We start from the raw sequence: 22,987 nt of genomic DNA, 5'->3' as shown, positions 1-22,987 counted from the left end.
GGATCGAATCCCACGTCGGGCTCCCGGTGCATGGAGCCTGCTTCTCCCTCTGCCTGTGTCTCTGCCTCTCTCTCTCTCTCTCTGTGACTATCATAAATAAATAAAATTAAAAAAAGAAAAATTAAAAAAAAAAAAGCTATTTACGGTTAAAAAATAAATAAAACTTTGCATGTGCAAATTTTGATATGTTCTGATAAACGAGAGTTAGCCTAACATACTGGTCATGGGTTCCAGTACCAGGAATTCTATAAATATCAGTGTTGCTCAGAACTCCCACGTCTTGTTGTCTAGTCATTGTTTTATTTTAGTCTAGTTGTTCTATTAATTGCAGTGATAATAATCTCATATTATGATCAAGAATTACTAATTTCTTCCTAACTTCCATCAATTTTTTATTAGGCACATATATATATCTTCCTAAAAATTTTATTATTATGGAATGACTCTTGTTATTTGATAATACTTTGTCTTGAAATCTTTTTTTTTTTTTAAATCTGGAACTAATGCAGCTACTTCTGCTTTTTTATTCATGGTATATTTTTCCATTTATTTATTTTCAACCTGTGTCTTCATATTCAAAATCCATCTCTTGTACACAGCTTATATTTGGATCTTGCTTTTTTTTCCTTTATGTCATTCTGATAATCTTTGTCTTTCAACTGGAGTGTTTAGCTCATTGATACTAAAATAGTTGTTAATATGGCTGGAACAGCATCTAACATTTATTTTCTGTTTGTCCAGTTTTTATTGCTATTTTTTCTTTCCCACCTGCTGTTAAATACTTTTTAGAATAGAATTTTAATGTATGCATTAACTTTTTAAATTATACCTCTTCCCATTTCTAAAAAAAAGGATTGCTCTAGGACGCTAGCTCTCAACCTGGGGTGATTTTGCATAAAAGTAACATTGTGTGTGAAGACAACCACATGTGAGGGGAGAAGAATTCTACTAGCATCTAGTGGTGCCAAAGATGCTGTGAAACATCCTACAATGCACAGGACAGATTCTCACAACAAAGAATATAACTGTCCAAGTATCTTTATCCCATTAGATATCCTACATCCAGTCACCTTTAATGTTCAAATTTCAACATATGTCTATATACACTATTATCGCCACAAAGGCAATGCTGTAATCTTCAAATAATCATGTATATTTTAAAGACATTAAAAAGGAATAAAAACAAATTGTTATATTTACCTAGATATTTAGCATTTCCAATGTTCTTCAATAATTATAAATATTCAAGTTTCCCTCTGGTATTATTTCTCTTCAATCAAACTTCCTTTAACACTTCTTATAGTAAAGGCCTCTTGGTAACAAATTCTTAGTTTCCTTTTATCTGAAAATGTTGTCTCACCTTCATTCTTGAAAGACATTATTACCACATACAAAACTCAAGAATGGCAGGTTTTGTGTCTCTCAGCACTTTTTTTTTTTAAGATTTTATTTATTTATTCATAAGAGACACACAGAGAGAGAGAGAGACAGGCAGAGGGAGAAGCAGGCTCCATGCAGGGAGAGCCCGACGCGGGACTCGATCCCAGGTCTCCAGGATCACACCCTGGGCTGAAGGTGGCGCTAAACCACCTGGGCTGCCCGTGTCTCTCAGCACTTTATAGTTCTCTCTTCTGGTTGCCATGATTTCTGATGAACAGTCCACACTCACTTAATGTTGTTTCTGTGTTTTGTTTTTACCTGGCAGCTTTCAAGATCTTTTTACCATTGCTCTTTGACAGTTTGACTATGATGTGCCTATGTATGGTTTTCTTCATATTTATCCTTTCTGGGGCTTGCTGAACTTTTAAAATTTATATCATTCATCAAATCTGGAAGGTTTCTGAACATTATTTTTTAAAATATATTTTCTGCCTTATTCTCTCTTCTCTTTCCTTCTAGTTCTCCAATTACACATATGCTAGACATTCTGATATTGCTCCACAGGTTCTGAGGCCCTGCTTATTTTACTATAACTTATCACTTCCCCCTTCTTCCTACTAAATGATTTCTATTGCTTTAATTTCAAGTTCATTGGTTCTGTTTTCTGTTATCTCCCCTCTGCTTTTTAGCTCATCCAGTGAATTTTTAATTTCAGATATAATTATAAAAAAAATTCTAAAAGTTTCATTTGATACTTTTTAAGATTCTTTGATTCTTTTTAATATTTTCTATTTCTCTGTTGGTACTTCCTGTCTTCTCTGGTTCTAAGCATATTTTCCTTTATGAGAAATTAGACCATTTAAGAACTGTATTTATTTATTTATATATTTTATTTATTTAAGATTTTATTTATTTATTCATGAGAGACACAGAAAGAGAGGCAGAGACAGAGGCAGAGGGAGAAGCAGGCTCCATGCAGGGAACCCGACGTGGGACTCGATCCGGGTCTCCAGGATCAGGCCCTGGGCTGAAGGTGGCGCTAAACCACTGAGCCACCTGGGCTGCCCTAAGAACTGTTTTAGTGTTTGTGTGACAATTTGAACATTTAAGTCATCTTGGGGTTGGTACTTGTCAACTTTTTTCCTCAGAATGGATCACAATTTCTTAGTTCAATTTTAGATTGTATCCTGGACATTGTGACTGTTGTGCTGTGGAAACTGCATTTCATTATACTTTTTTGAAGAGTTAATGTGGCTTGTGGTTTGTTTTAGTAGGCAATTAACTTTGTTAGATTTATCTTACATTTTAATGATTTTTTAAAATTTAAATTCAATTAATTAACACATAATGTTATTATTGGTTTCAGAGGTAGAGGTGATTGATCATCTTATGTAATACTCAGTGCTCATTACTTCATGTGTCCTCCCTTAATGTCCATCACCCAGTTAACTTTGTTAGATTTAAACTGCAAACTCTGTTAACACCTGAGGTGCAAGGCAGCTCAGCTCTTGGTTCTGACTGATCTCAGCCTGCTTCATGCAAGCACTGGTCACAATCACACAGAAGCTCAAGGTTGTATACAACAGAATCAAGGTTCCCCTTCTCTGGCTCTCTGGTTGCCCCAAGCCTTCACGTGGGTCTTCCCACTAGACAGAAAGTGAGCTTTCTATCGGAATGTTACCTGTTCCACATTATCAATGCCACAATCATGTTGACTTCAGGACAAAGTACCTCAAATAGTAATTTCACTCCGCCTGCCATTCACTTTCTCTACATTTTGACCCCCTCCAAAACAGGCTGCTTTCTATTCAATTACCAGAGCTTTCAGGTGGTAGTTTCTTTGTATTTTATTCATAGTTTGTCATTGATCTCTGCAGGAGGTTTTGTCAGATAGGAGCTACTCAATCATAAGCAGGACCTTATCACCTTTTTAATATATAATTTCAAAAGTGGTAGATTGGGGTATACAGATATACTGTGTATGTGTATTTCAACAAAGTGCCTCAAATAATCTTTCATGATATACAAGAATAAAAACATGCTTAAAGTAGGAGGAACCCTATAGATCATTTTATACAACATTTTCATTTTGTAGACATGGAAACTGAGTCCCAAAAAGTCAAACAGCCAATAACACAGCTGGGATGCAACACAAGATATCTTGATAGCTAGTTTTAGTACTGTGCTCTCAGAACCACACATCTCTTTTGGACACAATTATGAAGTGGGGACTGGCTAATAATTAAAAAGTTTTTCAGATGGTAAAAAAAAAAAGCATTACTCATTACTGATTAAGTCACACGGTCGAACCTGGCAGGGGATTTCTAATGATATATAGAAGGCTTTACTAGCCTTTTGCCCTATCCTGAATAAATACACACCTACATTCATTCACTCAACAAATATTTACTGTTTGCCTTTCATGTGCTAGCAGTACATAAGAAACAAGAATGATATGGTTCCTGGCCTTATAAAATTTATATTCTAGCAGCTTATGTACTAGCCCAGGAAAGATATAATAAACAAACAATGAATAAGAAGCCTTCCACACTGTTGACTCCCTCCTAATTGAAACTCACTCTTCCCTTGGATTCTTCCTACATTCACCTCTTAAATGGTTCAATCCTTGACATCATTTTTTACCTTAGATGCTTTCCTTAAGCAATCTCAGTTTCTCCTTGTGGTTTTCACAGTGTATTTGCTGATTACTCTTTTTTTTTTTTCATTTTTAACAAAAACCTCTCAAATAAGCTCTAGCCTATCTTTTTTTCCTTTTTTTTAGACTATCTCTTGTATATATTCAATGACAGGTATATCATACAGGCCCTTTGAATTGCCATCCCCCAAACTGAACTCAACTTATTCCCTTTAAACCCATTTTTCTTTTTTTCCCCATCTCAGTGGTGTCATCCTATCAAAATGTCACTGCCTGTTTTATCTTTCACAACCAGGGTTATGGGTCGTCAACGCCATTTAATTCATTCTGAATCTTTCTGCACTATGTCCAACCATCATCTTTATATTACTACAGTATCTACTTCAAGCAGTTTCTTAGCATTCTGCATCAGAATTGATTTTCTACAACACAAATCTAATAATGTCATTTCCCCTGTGCCTTATGGATACTTTTGTCAGTACTTAATTCATTGTACTTGATTATTTAGATAACTTTTAGATTTTGAGCAAGTAGAAGGAAGGAACCATGCTTTGCTCATCTTAAATTTCCATCATCTAGTAATAGTGCCTAAATATTTCTAACAAGGCATTAAAGTCATTTTCATTAAATCTATGGATTACAAAATTTGCAGGAAAATATGAGAACATCAAATATACAAATTGCTTAAATAATTACCTACACCAAAAAGAAAATGTCTACAAGGAAAAGTATTGAATCTAAATAAAAATTAGTAAGTAAATAAAATACAAAACATAGAGTGAATCCCTTAATAACACATGAGAAGATGTACGAATTTTAGCTTATTTCATTAGCACCTTAATTCTCAAAAAAGCTAATACAACTTTAAGCTGCCTTAAATTATCAGTATTAGTTCTAATCTACACCAAGTGTGATGGTACCAAATTTTAAGAGAATAAATGACAATCTGAAGAGCTGGGAAGAGCATCCAGGACGGTGTAGGGTACTGAGGTCACTGTTACTAGAAGTTCAAGTAATATTGATATTTAATCTACAGAAAACTTAATGAGGACTTAAGAGTTCTTAAACTGAGGAAGAGTTCGTGGTAGAGAAATAAGATAAACCGAATAATACAAGGTAACATCAGAAACATTGGCTCTATGTACAGGGAGACAGAGTTCAGTTCAGAATTCAAGCTGTCCCCAAATGGGTCACCACTAGGTTTTTGCAAATTCTCCCACACTAAGATTTCAAGCAGAGGCTAAACAACCACATCATGGATGTTTGTAGCACAGAGGATTTCTGCACAGAATAAGACTGATTTGAATGCTGACCTGCAGAGTGTAGATTTAGACTGGTTCACTTACGGCATCTAACTCTAAAATAAATCATGGGCAGGTCATTTGTACACAGTTTTGATTAAACAAACAAATCATCCAGACATCTCCCTTCCTGATCACCACATGACTGCCGTTTTCCACGTAGGAAATAATTAAGGATTCCTCTAAGGTAACAGTTGGTGGTAGCTGATAACAACAGAAAAGCATCATGCATTTAAGAATGTTTATTACAGGGATCCCTGGGTGGCGCAGCGGTTTGGCGCCTGCCTTTGGCCCAGGGCGCGATCCTGGAGACCCGGGATCGAGTCCCACATCGGGCTCCCGGTGCATGGAGCCTGCTTCTCCCTCTGCCTGTGTCTCTGTCTCTTTCTCTCTCTCTCTGTGACTATCATAAATAAATAAATAAAAAAAAAAAAAAAAAAAGAATGTTTATTACATAGTTTTTAACGCAATAAAAATACTAAATATAAATACAGGTGGTTATCCATGAACTACATAAAAATGCCCCATACTTAAGAATGTGAATTTCCTGTTCCTTTATCACTTTGCTGACATGGACATCTTTATTCTTTAAATTACATAGTACCCTGGTCCTCACTTCTTGATCCTCTCCACCAGGGCCCATTTACATAGGTGTGATGGAAGAAGAAAGGAGTAAAATGGTGAAGAATGAGAAAGACAACCTGCTTCTAGTAACTCAATCTTAATAACCCAAAATATAAAAACACAAGAATTATCCCATGGAAACAAATATGATCTGTGTTTCTCTAATACTATCTTAGGCAGAGTGAGTTCAACAGAGTTTTTGGGGAACCTAATTAGTACATAAAAAGTTGTTTCTAAGAATACTGATTATTAAAAATAATCAACAACTCAAAACACGTCAAGACTAACTTTATGAAGATATTAATGTTTTACCAATGTCATTTTCAAAATTAAAAGAAGTAACATTTGGAATACAGTAAAACCACTAGAAGACAAATCAGTTGAGATGCAGCATTGAAATCAAATTGTGCAAATCTCCGAATGGCAGAAGCTGCACTTGGTAATAGCTAAAAGAAATTTCTTTCAGGCATAGATAAACCAACAACACATTATGAGTAGTCCAAAGGAAGTTATTTCACAAGTAAGGTACTGGATTATTTCTCATTACACAAAGTTCTCTCAAAAGTTACTTACAGCTGAAGAGTAGAGTTCAAATTCTTGCTCAGGAAGGAAAGAATGCCAGCCATCTTCTATCACTTCAAACATGGGCCGGTAAAAGAAAGGGTACATAAGAGTGATAGAGTCCAGGGTAGACAATGCCTAGGATATAAAAAGGAAATGAAGGAAAGAAAAAGGAACATATTGCAATTCAAAACACTTCCTAACTGCCAAATTGGTATTAAATAAATATTGTCTAATAATGATGGACACCCATATAATTCTCTAACATTGTATTTACCACTAGATACGATTATAGCTTACTGAAGCTAATTTTGATGCTTTGATAGCATCTAACAAGGTACCTGGCACATAGCATATACTCAGTTAACATTTGCTGAACAAACAAAAGAAAAAAGTGTACACACCTATTCTAGAAGAAAAGTTAAATAACTCCCTTTGATACCACTTAACAAAGCCTAATAAAAAGGTCCAAATATTTCTGGGGATCAGAAAACAAACGGGTTTTAGTTAGAAAGTAAGGCCTTGGCTCAAAATCCAGTTATCAACTAAATCAACACATGTACATTATTTAAAATCAGTGTTAGTAACCATGCATAGGGGTGTTACAGTTTTGTGGCCATGTATCCTACTATCTTTATGCTACAATGGACCCATTCTCAAGCTGGGGCAAGAACTCTATGGTCCCCTAATAAGCATATAATCATCTGGAACACTTGAATTCTGGATAAGACCACCAGGAAAACCTGACTAAATGGGAGGAACAGACAGATGGAACATCTTCCATCACTTGGCAGTTTCAACCTTCTGACAGAGGAATTATAAAAAGCACTTCTATGACTGGAAAAAAAGTTACCAAAATCAATGAGCATAATTTAAATTCCAGTAATTATGGAGACACTCACCTGGAGGAGGGCGAGAGTCCAATGTCCTGCTAGTTCCCCAAAACTCTCAGAAAAAAAGCTACCTCCCTCTAGGTCACAGAAGTACCAGGCTCACAAAAGAATGGGCCCAAGACTTTTTAAAAAATAGATTAGACATGTAGTTCATCAGTTTAACAAAAATATCTCCATCCAAAGTTATTCTCTATCTGTTAATGAATAATAAGATCTTTCCCTAAGAGCGCATTAAACAGAAAATATGGAGAAGCATGGCTGTATAATCCATTATCCACTTCTACATAGTCTTTGGCTGCTAATCACACTAAACATAAGCAGAATGGCCAATGTCCACATCTGACTTAGACCAGAGCTGTCCTCACTCAGTACGAACATTATTTTATTAAATTGATTTACTTTTTAAAAATTAGTTTATTTTAAAGATACTCTTTGCAATATTTAAAAAATTTTTTCACCTTTACTGAGGTAAAATTGACAAATAAAACTAAGAATTCAACGTTATTTGATACATTGTGAAAGGACTCCCCAATGGAGTTAATTAATACATTTATCACCCCATATATTTACCCTCTGTAGTTGAAAACATTTAAGTTCTACTCTTTTAGAAAATTTCTAGGGCAGCCTGGGTGGCTCAGCGATTTAGCCCAGGGCGTGATCCTGGAGACTCGGGATCAAGTCCCACGTCAGGCTCCCTGCATGGAGCCTGCTTCTCCCTCTGCCTGTGTCTCTGTCCCCCTCTCTCTGTGTCTCTCATGAATAAATAAATAAATAAAAATCGGGATCCCTGGGTGGCGCAGCGGTTTGGCACCTGCCTTTGGCCCAGGGCGCGATCCTGGAGACCCAGGATCGAATCCCACGTCGGGCTCCCAGTGCATGGAGCCTGCTTCTCCCTTTGCCTATGTCTTTGCCTCTCTCTCTCTCTCTGTGACTATCATAAATAAATTAAAATAAATAAATAAATAAATAAATAAATAAATAAATAAATAAATAAATATCTTTAAAAAAAAGAAAGAAAATTTCTATTATACAATAACACAGTGTTATCAGCTACAGTTACCATGTTTTACTCTAGATCCTAAGACTTTACTCATCTTATAAATTGAAAGTCTGTAACTTTTACTAACTTCGCTCTATCCCCCCTAGTCCCTAGCAACTACTTTTCCACTGTCTATTTCTCTAAGTTTTGTTTTTGGTTTTTAGGATTCCACATAGAAGTAATAACATGCAATATTTGTCTTTGTCTGGTTTATTTCACTTAGCATAATGCCCTCCAGTTTCATCCTTGTTGTCACAAATATCAGGATTACTGTTTTTTAAGGCTGAATGATATTCCATTGTATGTATAGGTAAATATCACATTTTCTTTATCCATTCATCTGTTGGCAGATACTGAGGCTATTTCCATATTTTGGCTATTATGAATAATGCTACAATGATCAATATATATATCCAAAAGTAGGACTGCTGGGTCATATGGTGGTTCCATTTTAATTTCCTGAGGAACCTCCATACTGTTTTCCATAGTGGCTGGTACAACCACGATTTTTAATGCAAGTCAGCAGCCACTTTAGCAGGTAATAAACACATATTCTGACTTGTCATGATCACATGTCACTAGAGACAGGACTTTCTTTCTTCATTTATTTTTAACGATTTTATTTATTTATTCATGAGAGAGAGAGAGGAGAGAGAGAGAGAGAGAGAGAGGCAGAGACACAGGCAGACAGAGTCAGGCTCAATGCAGGGAGCCCGACGTGGGACTCGATCTCAAGTCTCCAGGATCACACCCTGGGCTGAAGGCGGCGCTAAACTGCTGAGCCACCCGGGCTGCCCAGGACTTTTCCTTTAAACACATTAATGCTGAAAGAACTGAAAACATTTCAATTCCAAAAGACAGTGGAAACTACATAAAAAAGTTTCATCAGACTTCCTGCTACATTTTAGAAAACTGAGTACTTGTCAGTTACTATTCCAATGGGATTCTATTTGTGGCAGCAGAATATATTAGGGTATATGGATTCTTGATAACAAAGAATAGCTTAACTGTTCTATATAAGAAATTCACTTGTTACTTCCAAGTTATGTCAAGATGTATAGGGGAGGTGGAAGAGGAATTGGATACCAGGAAAAGACAAGAGGCCAAGTTCACTATGTATACTTACTACGTTGCAAAAACAATCAATAGAACATTCACTTCCTGAGATCAAATTATGAGAATGACTCATAATTCACAGCTTCTTTTCAGCTGTAAGAGTATCTATGTAATCAGTTTTTAAAGTAATTAAGTACTATATACAGCTAATTAAACAACTGATTAGTGTCAGATAACAAAGGTAAGTAAATGCAATCAGAAAGTGGGGTAATGGGCTTTGCCCTATATTATCTTCACCACTATTCTTCATGGTATACAACTTCACTAACACCCACCAACCAGCTATCTTATAAGTTATAAAAGGGATAGAAAGAAAAATGTAGACTGGTCAGTGAAAATTCAAATGCACACTTGGTAAAAAAAACAAAAAAACAAAAAAGCCCCTGCTCAAATGAAATGGGTTAGTAGCATTCCCCTGCTCAAATAGCAGGAGAGTGTTTCAATTTAACAGTGTGTTTCTTACCCATGTTAGCAAATTTGGACAAATCAACATTACTGCATCACTTCCAAATGACAAGATATGTAAGACAAACAAAACAGTTCAGCTCATCTTCTCCTTTCCTTTAAGTAAAATTTAGCAAAGGCAGAAAGTAAACCCATTCCATGCCATTTTTCTCAGCACCACAACAATTGTTTTATTTCTCTATTCTTGTTTAAAAAACAAACAAGATCCTAGTTAGAGATTTTTAAACTTTTCTGCTTCCTTTTAATTGTTAAGCCAATAGTATTTGTTTTGGATACAAAGGCCAGATTAATCACTCAAAGACCAAAGGGGGAAAAAAATCAATGTGTCTATAATTATCTAGAAAATACTACAAAGTTAATTGCTATAATGTAGTGGCAATGATTTAAAACAAGGCAATTTAAAATTTGAGTGTAAAGCAAAGTAGTTGGTTTGAAGGGGGAAGAAAATGGTGTGAGCTCCTCAATTTAAATATTAAATTATCCAAGTAAAACATCTAGTATTTGTAATCTGAACCGATACTCAATATTGTTCATACAAATATAAAACAAACACACTGCCTAATGTATGGAAAATTCAGACTTAACTAAAGACAAAAGACTATAATCATTGGTGATAATTACTTGCTTTATAAAAGAAATAACTTTAAAAAAAAAAACCCTTACCATATATACATACAATGTACTATTATGGAGTCTTAAAAAGAGAAGGAAATCCTGTCAAATGCTACAAATAGTGAACCCGGAGGAATAAGTAACACTAAAAATTGCTATAAGTCAATAAAATCCTATTACATTCCCATAACAATGAATCAGGGTGAGGCTTTTCCTGTCAATTTTCAATACATGAGTCACAGTACATGGCCAAGAATCTACTAAAAAAAATAGGAGCTACACTGAGTCAGAATATAAAGTTCTTTTTTATTACTATTTATTTTTATCAGATTTTGCTTCTGAAATATTTACCTCAATGGAACTGGCTATATTCAAACATTCCTCCATTCCAGGAATATCCAACTGAATTATTCGAAAATCTTTACATTTTATGATGATGGTACCCAGTGGTCCCACAAATCTGTAAAAAATTACAAATTACGCTTAAGAACATATATATTTCTATCTTCAAACATACGATTATTTCCTTGAAAAGAGAATGTAGTTGTAATTACCATCTGTATTCAACTTTCTTCTCCCCAATTGTTTAATTAAGGGTCAAGCCTGTATTATTAAAATGTGAGCCATAAATTATTTTAAATATATGTACTTAAAGTTTTTCAAATTCAGAAAGTAATTTTTACTAGGCCATTTCATTTAATGAAGATTATTTGGGGCCTTACTTCAAAGAATAAAGAAAAAAGATCTGTAATTTATGTGCTAAGTGTTCATACAGAGATATTTCCAGAGCATAGGAAAACACTTCATTTCAGATTTTACTTACTTCCAACCTTGTAGTAATTGATTTTAAATATAAGCATCTCTTTTTCAGTCTTTAAAAACTATTAATTTGCAGTATCTATTCTAAATCAATGCCAAATCTACTCATAAAAGTTTGTACAAATGTAATTCTACCTTAATTGGGATCTTAGTCTTACTTATATTGTTGTTGTTTTGTTTTGTCTATACTTGCTGACAGCTCTGACTTTTCTTTTGCTTTGCCAGTGGTTGGTCCCTTTCTTTTCCATCAATACTTCTGAGTATTCCCTAAACTAGGAATTCTTAGATTGACCAAATGCTGATCATTTTACTTATATTTTTTTCCAGTTTAGAGACACAACTCCTACAGCTACTCTTCCTGAACTCCATCTCAATTGTAAGCATCCCTATGCCTCATATTACTGCATTGTTAATTTGGACAGGCAAACACCATTAGTATGGGTCAAATCCTACTAAAGTTATCTCTCAACACGCTGGAATACCTCTTATAAAATTTATTATTTTATAAATAATAAATTTGAGAAGTCAAATTTATTTCAAATAAACTTGAAAAGTCACATGCTTGGCACTTCTACTTCTGACAAAGGTAGAATAACACAGACCATATTTACCCTCCCACCTGAAACAACCAAAATAACCAGACAATAAAAGAAAGAACCGTTTTCAAGACATTGGACATCAAACAACAAAGAACAGAGATCTTTGGGAGATAGGAAACAAGGTGAATCCTAAAATTATCCCAGTTTATGGTTTTGAGAGTTTCCAGGCTAACAGGAGGGAACCTGGGTGGGGCTAATAGCCTGGGCAGAGCATCTATATTCAAAAAGAAAGTTCCATATCAGTGACTTCAAATTTCACTATAATAAAAAAAGAAGAGCAAGTCAAATCCAAAGAAAAAAAAAAAAAAAATTAGATACAGATCAGAGCCAAAATCAATGAAATAGAAAAAGGAAAATTATGGGGAACAATAAAAGCAAAAATGATTTCTTGAAAATAATAAAAGCAATAAGACACTAGCCAAAGTGATCAGGAAAAAAGAAACTGAGTCTCAATTTACCAATATAAGAAATGAGAGAAATGAGAATCATTACAGATTGTATAGGCATTAAAAAGATGAGGAAATACCAGGAACAACTTTATGCCTATAAATTCAACAAGGTAAATGATATAAACCAATTCCTCAGAGGACACAAACTCAAGAATATAATTAATACTATAGCTATAAAATAAAGTGAAATTTTCATTAAAATCTTGCCCACCAAAAAACCCTCCAGGCCTAGGTGGCCTCACTGAGTAATTCTACAAAACATTTAAAGACAAAACATTTAAAGAAAATACCCTATCAATTCATGACAAACTCTTCCAGAAAGTTGAAAAAACGGCAATTATTTATCAACTCATTCCATGGGACTAGCATTACCCTAATACAAAAACCAAAGAAATGATGAGAAAATTGTAGACTAGTATCTTTCATGAACCCAGATGCAAAATTTCTAAACAAAATATCAGAAAATTAAATCCAACAATATATAAAAAGGATAATACATCATGAATGATGGGGGTTTATCATTTGAAAGTCAAAGAATCTATCATATTGCCAAACTGAAAAAGAAAAACTGTATGATCACCTCAATAGATATAGAAAAACATTGAACAATTCAACATCTATTCCTGATCCTAAAAAACAAAAACAAAAAAGTCAACTCTCAGCAAACTAGGAATAGAAAGAAACATCTTGAACCTAATAGTATTTACCAAAAGAAAACAAGACCAAAAGCAACACAACAAACCTAGCACTAATTGTAGATTTAATGGTGAAAGACTAAATACTTTTTCACTAATACTAGAAATAAGAGATGTTCACTTTCACCACTTCCTTTTTTTTTTTAAAGAATTTTATTTATTTTTTTGATAGAATATGCGCAAGCACAAGCAGGAGTAGCAGCAGAGAGAGAGGGGGAGAAGCAGACTATCCGCTGAGCAGGGAGCCTGACATGGGGCTTGGTGATCCTGGGATCATGACCTGAGTCAAAGGCAGATGCCACTGAACCACCCAGGTGCCCTACTTTCACCCTTCTATTCAACATTGTACTGAGAGGTAATAGCCAGTGCAATGAGGCAAGAAATAAATGGCATCCAGACTGAAAAGGAAGAAATAAAACTGTCTTTAGTTGTAGATGACATGATTGCCTATTTAGGAAAGCTAATGAAAAAAACAAAAACAAAAAACTATTAGAATTAAAAAGTGAGGTTAGTAAGGCTGTCAGATACAAACACGATACACAAAAATCAATAGTATTTCTATATACTATTACATCAATTGTTTAAAATACTCAGGACTTGGTTTTTATTCAAGATGGTAAGGCTGATAGATAAGGAGATAACTGTCATTGAAAAGATAGTTTGTTATTCACTGTTCTCAAAAGTAGGAGCATACTATGTCATGCAGGGCCACACATGGGGAAGCATCTGGTTAGTCAGGAGGCAGACAGAGCAAGAGGAAAGCATAGACCAGAACTTTTACTGTGAGGTTTCACAGAAAGGAATGGAAAAGGGTGAGTAGGTGAGCTGAGCAAGTTTAAGATTAGGTAGTTTGAATAATTTTGTCAGGCTCTACATTATACAGGTGATCCCTATTGTCTGATACCTGCCCCTGGAATAATTTAGGACAGGAGAATAGTAGTCCTGACTGCAAAAGACTGGTAAGAGAAAGCAGATAGAGGGTATGGACTTAATATTGGTTGGTTTGCATATCAAAAGTGTGCTTGCAGGCAAGTTTTTTACTACCTCTAGCAAATAGCTAACATGAGAGGAAGTCCCTCTCTAGGTCTGCAAGGTCTGAAGATGTCAATGTGTCATAAAATATACAAAGTCAGGCAGCCCCAGTGGCTCAACAGTTTAACGCTGAAGGCCTGGGGTGTGATCCTGGAGACCCTGGATCGAGTTCCGTGTCAGGCTCCCTGCATGGAGCCTGCTTCTCCCTCTGCCTGTGTCTCTGCATCTGTCTCTCTCTCTCTGTACCTCTCATGATAAATAGATAAAATCTTTAAAAAATATATATACAAAGTCAAAATCATGACTAATACAAAAGGAATTAGAAATTGAAATTTTAAAAATACTATTTGAAAGTGTATCCAAAAATGTGGAATAAATGAGGGAAATCTGTCAAAAGATGTCTAAGATTTCTAAATGAAAACTATAACACACTGTTGAAAGAAACTGAAAAAGATCTAAATAAAATGATTGGAGAGATATACTTTGCTCACTGGACAGAAAACTCAATATTAAGATATCAGATGTCAACTCTAACCAAATTCATTTATCAACAGACTCAACACAATTCCAACCAAAATCACATAGGCTTTTCTTAAAAAAAAAAAAAAAAGAAATTAACAAGTTGATTGTAAAATTCATATGAAAATGCAAATGACCTTAAATAGACAAAACAACTTTTTTTTAAAGATTTATTTATTTATTCATAAGAGAGACACACACACAGAGAGAGAGAGAGAGAGAGAGGCAGAGACACAGGCAGAGGGAGAAGCAGGCTCCATGCAGGGAGCCTGACATGGGACTTGATCCCAGGTCTCCAGGATCATACCCTGGGCTGAAGGTGGCACTAAACCTCTGAGCTACCAGGGCTGCCCAAAAACAACTTTTAATAAGAACAAACTTGGATAGCTAACACTACATAATTTCAATTTAATATGAAGCTACTGTAAGGGCACCTGGGTGGCTCAGTCAGTTAACTGCTTGACTTTTGGCTGAGGTCATCATCTCAGGTTCCTAAAATTGAGCCCATATGGGGCTCTATGGTCAGCAGGGACTCTCTTCTCTCCCTCTTCCCCTCTCCCCCCACTGCCACCCTCCCACCCCATTCGTGTGGTGTGTGGTGTGTGTGTGTGTAAGCTCTCTTGTAAATAAATAAATAAATAAATAAATAAATAAATAAATAAATAAATAAATAAATAAATCTTGAAAAAAGAAAGCTACTGTACTTTAGACTGTGGTAATCTGTTAACAGCATCAAGATTTACACTTCAGGCATCCAGAAAACTTACAATAATTATCATTATAAGCAAATAACAATTATTAAACAAACAAAAAATACCCCCGCAAACCTTGGAGAAGGGGAAGAATCTGATTTCCAGAGTCAGTCACCACATTATTCGATCAAATGTCCAGTGTTCAACAACAACAAAAAAATCACAAGGCATACAAATAAACAGAAAGTATAGGCCATTCAAAGGAAAAAAATACATCAACAAAAACTTTCCCTGGGGATACCTGGGTGGCTCAGAGGTTGAGCGTCTGCCTTTAGCTCGGGGTGTGATCCTAGAATCTGGGATCGAGTACCACATTGGACTCCTTGCATGGAGCCTGCTTCTCCCTCTGCCTGTGTCTCTGCCTCTCTCTGTGTCTCTCATGAATAAATAAATAAAATCTTAAAAAAAAAAAAAAACTTTCCCTGAAAAAGACCTGATGGTAGATATACTAGACAGCGATTTTAAAACAATGGTCTTAAAGATGCTCAAAGAACTAAAGGAAGATGTGGAGAAAGTCAAGAATGTGATGTGTGAACAAAATGGAAATACCAATATAGAGAACATTTCAGAGAAACCCCCTCACCGCCCCCACCCAAGAAATACTGGAGCTGAAAAGTGCAATAACTGTAATGAAAAATTCACTAGAGGGATTCAAAGGCAGATGTGTCCAAGAGGAAGAAAAATCAGTGAACCTGAAGATAAAATGGTAATTATCAAGTCTGAGGAACAGAAAGAGAAAAGGTGGGAAAAAAGTGAATACAGCCTAAGGGCCTGTGGGATACCAACAAAAGAACCAACATACACATTGTGGGAGTCCCAGAAAAAGGGACCAAGAATATTTTAAGAAATAATGGCTAAAAAATTCCCCAATTTGATGAAAGACATGAATATAAACATTCAAGAAGTTCAACAAACTCCAAGTAAGCTAAACTCAGAGAACCACACCAAAACATTTTTATCAAACTTTCAAAAGACAGAGAAAATCTTGAAAGCAGCAAGAGGGAAGCAAATTGTCACATACAAGGAAGCCACAATAAAACAATGAACAGATTTCACATCAGAAACTTTGGAGGCAGGACACCTAGGTAGCTCAGAGGTTAAGCGTCTGCCTTTGCCTCAGGATGTGATCCTGGAATCCCAGGATCGAGTCCTACATCAGGCTCCCTGCATGGAGCCTGCTTCTCCCTCTGCCATGTCTCCTCTCTTTTTGTGTGTCTCTCATGGATAAATAAAATCAGAAAGGGGAAGGGGAAGGGGAAGGGGCTTTGGAAGCCAGAAAACAATAAGGTAATATATTCAAAGTGCTAAGAAAAAAACTGTCAACCAGGAATCCTATATCCAGCAAAAGTGTCCTTCAAAAGTAAGGGAGAAATTAAAAGACATTCCCAGATAAACAAAAGAAACAAACACATAACGTTACAAACTTACAGAGAAAGCTATACATATATGAAACCACTTGACATATGATGGATCAGTCAAGAATGGGTTGCTAGGTAATGGTATTAGGAAAACCAGCTTGATACCTGGAGAAAAAACACTTGAAATGAAGGTAGAAGCCAAATAAATTAAAGACCTAAAAGTGAAGGGTAAAACTATAAAGCTAATATGGAAGAAAATGTAGGGAATATTTTAGTGATTTTGGGATAAGGAAGGACAAACAATAAAGTATAAAAAAGTACAAACAATAAAAAATTGATAAATTCTGAACTAAAATTAAGGCCTTTTGCTCAACAAAACACCAGAGAAAAGTCAACAGATGGGTGAGATTAAGAGAAGACACCTGCAGTGTCTAAGTATAGAATTGATACCTAGAGAGTATAAAAGGAACTGATGCAAATTAATGCTAGAAAGACAACAATCCCAATTTTTAAAATTAGGACAAGGAAATTCACAGAAAAGAAAAAAAATTTAATTGCTCATAAGTCTATACAGAGATACTTAGACTCATCAGTAATTAGAGAAATACAAATTAAAATAAAGAGATAGAGGCATCTGGGTGGTTCAGTTGGTTAAACCTCTGCCTTCTGCTCAGGTCATGGTCCCAGAGTCCTGGGATCAAGCCCTGCATCAGGCCTCTTGCTCAACGGGGAGCCTGCTTCTTCCCCTCCCTCTGCCACTCCCCTTGCTTGTGCACTCTCTCTCTCTCTATGTGTCAAATAAATAAACAAAATATTTAAAAATAAATAAATAAACAGATACTACCCAGTCATCAGACTAGCAAAACTTAAAAAGACAATAATAGCAAACTTTGGCAACAATGTGGTAGAAATTGGAATCATAGAGGGAGGGGCAAAGGGACTAGGCATTTTGGAGGCAGAGTCTTTAGGATTACTTGGTGAAGTGAACTAATTTTATTTATCTGCCTTCTGGCTTGATCCCATCCTAGACACGATCTCAGAGAAATTCTTGTACAAGACTGCAAGTGAACCCAAATGAGTACATTTTTTTCAGTACATTTTGATAGCAAGAAATTGGAGGTTATCTAAAGGATCAGATAAGTAAAATGGAAACAATTTGGAATTCTATACTGTAGTCAGAAACAGTAAAATGGATGTATACATAGCAATATGAAGAGATCTGGAAAAAGAGTACTGAGTTAATGTTGAGAAATAGGATAAGACCTGCAACATAATCTTACCGAGGGAAATGAAACTCACACACAATAGTGTTATATATTTTATAGACATAGACATATATCCAAGGACAAATAGCAACACTTAACATATTTGCCTGTAGGGACTGAGAATGAGGTAGAATATAGAGGTGAAAATTAGGGCTTGAAGAATAAAATGTAAAAAAACAAGAAAACCTTATAATGAATCAATCATGAAAATGATGAGTTATCAACTGAATAAGATTAACTCAATCAACTTTCTACATCTGAGGTCCATGAAAAGAAAAAAGTATAGTTGTGTAACTTGTGTAAAACCTCGTGTGCTGAAAGGATCTAAGAATATCGAGTATGCAATGTACATGAGAACATTCTATGAGTTTATAAAGCATCACTGAAATACAAGTTACTCCCAGATATGAGTAGGGTTGTATTCCTCCGTGATAGAACTGAGAGGTTCAAAGAGGTTAAGTAGCTTGCCCAAGGACACCTACCTAACAAGAGGTAGAACTAAAGGAGGCATCCTTAATACTGCACATCCCATTTATAATTCACTAACAAGGCATGGCAGCTCAGCCTTCAAAATACCTTCCAAACCTGACTGCTTCTGATCACACTACTATCACTTCCACTCTTTAAGTCACTATCACCTTCTCCCTGAACTATGCAACGGTATCCTAACTGGGCCTGCTGCTTCCACCGTTGTTGCGCCTCTGCAATCTGTTTTCTGCCAGTGGCCAGACCCATCCTCTAAAAAGTCTATCAGTTCTTCCTTCCTTGCTTTCAACTCTCCAAGGGCTTCCTCTGAAAACCACCACAATGGCAAATCAAGCCCTACACCATCTGGCCCCTGCTTATCCCTCTGACCAGCTTCTGCTACACCCCTCGGCTCTACCCTTCCTCACTGCCCTCCAGTCACACTGGCCTCTTTGTTCTTCTCAGTACATCCCAGTCGTGTCCCTGTCTTTGCATTCGCTGTTCCCTCTGGCTGGAATGCTCTTTCTTCCGATATTCACATTGCTAGCTTCCTCTCTTCCTTCCGACATCATCATTTAAATGTCACTTGTCTTTTCTGAAATTCTTTCTAAGCACACTGCCTCCTGGCATTCTCTATCCTCCCATCTTCCTTTATTTTTCCCTCCTGGTACTTACTACCTGACACTTATTTACTTATTTGTTGATTTATTTGAATGTCTATCTCCTCTGCTAGTATACAAACTCTCTGCCCCGTTAGTCACCACTGCACCCGCAGAGCGTAGGCAGTGCGCAGCACACAAAAGACACATGAAGTATTTCTTGAGACCAATAATTAAACTAACTCTGATCCAACTACCTAGATTATGTTCTTTCCATCACATCATCATGTTTCCTGGGAAAAAGATAAATGTATACACAGTTTGTCATTTCTCCCCTAACAGATGAAAAGGTCATGTCTTACATACTTTTTTAAGCCCTACCAGGCCTAAATGCTGGGTAAATATGAAAGGAGAGTGTGAAAAGCAACCATAAAATAAGAAAAAAAGAAAAGGGAGTTGGTGGTAAAGAGAAACTCTAATGTGTATTCTTTGGCATCATTGATCATTTGGAGGTCAATTCTTCTTTTAATTCCTATGTGCCTATCTGCACAAGTTAGGAGTTTTGAAAGAAATAAAAATTAAACAAAGGGAAGTCCTGGCTTCAAGGATCTAACATATATGTAATTATCAAAATACAAATTTTAATATGTATTTATTAAAGTAGTATAAAGAGCTATAGGATTTCAAGGTGAGGAAGACTACTTCTACTTGTGGAAACTAAAAGAATCTACAAAAGAGGGGGCAGGTAAAATGGTTTATACTAAATACTGATAGATGAGTAACGATTGGATGATAACCTATGAAACTCCTGAAAAAGTAAGAACTATACTTTATTCATCTTGGTGTTCCTCATGCCTCACAAAATATCTAGAACATAACGACATTAAATAAATCTTTAACAAACTTGGGAGGAACAAGGCATTCCAGGCAGAAGAAGAGCATTGGTAAGATACAGACATGAGAATGCAGGACATAGTGAGCAAAAATAAGACTGAGGACTGGCTAATAGAAAAGGTTCATTAAAAAAAAAAAAAAAAAGAAAGAAAGAAAAGAAAAGAGAAAAGGTTCATGAGGGGCAGTGAGTGGCTCAGTCAGTTAAGTGCCTGCGCTCAGCTTAGGTCATGAACCCAGGATCCTAGGATGGAGCCCCTGCTCAGGCTTCCAGCTCACTAAGAAGTCTGCTTCTTAGCAGACTAATTCTAGTGGTAATTTCCATTAGAAATTGCCATATATTTTTTTAAAGATTTTATTTATTTATTCATGAGAGAGACACGCAAAGAGAGAGGCAGAGACAAAGGGAGAGGGAGAAGCAGGCTCCATGCAGGGAGCCTGATGTGGGACTGGATCCTGGGACTCCAGGGTCACGCCCTGGGCCGAAGTCAGGCGCCAAACCACTGAGCCACCCAGGGATCCCCTAGAAATTACCATCTTTTAAGGCGTAACCTTTCTAGGAATCCTCTTAATATCCAAATTCTCCTGAGAGGTAATAAAAAAGCTGTTGTTATTCACTTATACTTTAGTGTTAACTGGATAATCAATTCACCTTCTCCTGGCTAGAGTTAAGTGCACGGGGCCATTGGGGAAATAAGAATTTTGACTGCAGGCATGAGCATAACTTTTTTTACTCTGAGCCACCGCCTTGGAAAGACAGTGCCTGGGATGGGGGGGGGGGAGGTTAATATCCTTGCTTAAGAGCCAATTCTGTGTTGTTTTTTTTCCCCAAAAGCAGAACTTTAGTAAGGATAAATGAAAAATATCATAATCTCCCATAGTAGGAAGCATGCAATTGATGACCCAGAAGGTTAGGTATAAGGAGGGGGTGTCTGGGTGGCTCAGTCCACTAAGCATCTGCCTTCAGCTCAGGTCATGATCCCAGGGTCCTGGAATCAAGTCTCCAGAGGAACCCACTTTGGCTTCTGCGTCTCATAAATAAATAAATGAAATCTTAAAAAAAAAAAAAAAAAAAAAAGATTTTTTTTTTCTTTAAAAAGGAGAAATACGGTACAGTTAACATTTTTGAAGGAAAAGAAGAAAAAAAGAGTTTTGTGGAATTTAGACACTACATACTAAGTTCTTTGAGTTTTCCTCAAAAGAACTCACCAGTGGCAAGTAAAGATTTTACCTAAATCACATTCCAACACTTGGTGAACTGTGGCGGGCAATTAATAATCCAAGGGAAATGATTGGTGCAAGAAGAAAAACACAAAATAAAACAAAAAAAATTTTTTTAAAGCTTAAAAGTCCACCCAAGAATGTCACGTATCAAAAAGGATCGTCAGGGATCCCTGGGTGGCGCAGCGGTTTGGCGCCTGCCTTTGGCCCAGGGCGCGATCCTGGAGACCCGGGATCGAGTCCCACGTCGGGCTCCCGGTGCATGGAGCCTGCTTCTCCCTCTGCCTGTGTCTCTGCCTCTCTCTCTCTCTCTCTCTCTGTGACTATCATTAAATAAAAATAAAAAAAAAAAAAAAAAAACAAAAAGGATCGTCAGGATGACAGTGACAACCCCGCGGCGACCCTGCGGACTGCACGCAGACCTCTCGGACACCAGGCGTGTCCTACCAGGCGTGTCCTGCGGGTGGTCTCCGGCTTCCTCAAATCCCTGGGGTCCAGCGAGGCCAGCGAGGCCGGGGCGGGCTCCTTCTGCCCGCGGCTTGGGCGAGGGGCGCAAGCGGCACCCCGGACGCGCGGCCTGGCGCGTGCACCCAGGGCCCTGGGGCTCCCCGCGGGCCGCGGGCGGAAGGCGCACTGCACTCACCGCTTGTCGATGGCGTCGATGTTGGCGTGCAGGAGCCACAGCTCCTCCGTGTTGTCCTGCCGGGAGGACAGGATCAGGTGGTGGCCGGTCAGACACAACGTGCCCTCGACGGCGGGGTAGAAAGGCCGGTGCAGGACCACGTTGTCCACCCGCGGGGTCTTGATCAGCTCGGCGAACTCCATGGTGCCCGCGGCCGGAGCCACGGGCCGTCCGAGGCGGTCGCACGGCCGCAGGGCCCCGGAGCAGCACTACCCGCCCGGGGCCGGGCCGGAGGGGCGGGGGGCGGGGGGCGGGGGCGGGGCGGGGAGGCCGGGCCCCGCCCCAGGCGACGTGGGCGCCGCGAGGCCTGCGCTCCCCGGCCCCCGGCCGCCGCGTCGCTCTCGCACTCCCGGGCCCGGGGCCCCCCCCGGCCGCGGGTCTCGGGCGGAGAGGCCGCTCCGCCACAGGCCCTGCAGCCGCTGCCGCCACCGGGGGCCTGGCGTCGCCTGGGCCGGCTGACGGGACGAGCAGAAGGCCGCCTTAGGGGCCACTTTCCCAGACCGACCTGCTCGGGACTCCTGGCGGAAGTAGCTTCTGGGAGCGGGAGCCTAGCGCAACTCCGGGCGGAAGCGGTGGAGCTCGAGACTCGGAAGACCGCGGAGTCAGAGACGGAAGTCAGTCCGCCCCCGGAAGAGGTGCTCCCGGAAACACAGACTCCCGGGTTTGTGTTCCCCCCCTGAGAACGCTCTTCGCCTTTTGCGCCCACCGCGGTCCCTCCCCACCCCTTTCCCAAATACTCCGGGGAAGATGTGACGACGGGAAGAGGTCCTTGGCTGCCTCCCTGCGCCTCCAAGGGCTCTTCATAGCGTGGGGCTGCTGTAAATTGTGGTGATGTTCGTCGATTCGCCGTGCGGAGGGGATGAGGGATTGTGACCCGGGAGCATCCACCGGTGGAAGGGAGAAGCCCGGGGCCGGGCGCCGCAGACTCCCAGAGAGCGCCGCACCGAGGTTCTGTGACCTTGAGCAAGGAAAGGGAAGGGAAAAGCATGCAAAC

The 22,987-nt window shown here is 38.2% G+C and overlaps 1 protein-coding gene across 2 annotated transcripts in view; it reads right to left on the bottom strand.

Annotated features, from left to right (window-relative positions):
* Positions 1-22,227, bottom strand: part of MTMR9 (myotubularin related protein 9) — a 52,073-nt gene extending 29,846 nt beyond the window's left edge. For both annotated transcript variants that reach the window (XM_055300302.1, XM_055300303.1), the window contains exons 1-3: positions 21,955-22,227; positions 10,999-11,107; positions 6,535-6,660 (exon numbers count right to left, since the gene is read on the bottom strand). In XM_055300302.1, the coding sequence (XP_055156277.1) occupies positions 6,535-6,660; positions 10,999-11,107; positions 21,955-22,136 (417 nt within the window). In that variant the 5' untranslated portion in view covers positions 22,137-22,227. The remainder of the gene's footprint in view (positions 1-6,534; positions 6,661-10,998; positions 11,108-21,954) is intronic.
* Positions 22,228-22,987: the final 760 nt, after the last annotated feature.

The sequence above is a fragment of the Nyctereutes procyonoides genome, unplaced genomic scaffold (assembly GCF_905146905.1).
Source record: "Nyctereutes procyonoides isolate TBG_1078 unplaced genomic scaffold, NYPRO_anot_genome, whole genome shotgun sequence".
NCBI classification, from domain to species: domain Eukaryota; kingdom Metazoa; phylum Chordata; class Mammalia; order Carnivora; family Canidae; genus Nyctereutes; species Nyctereutes procyonoides.
Note: the sequence above shows the minus strand (reverse complement) of the source record. Positions and strands in the feature narration are given on the sequence as shown.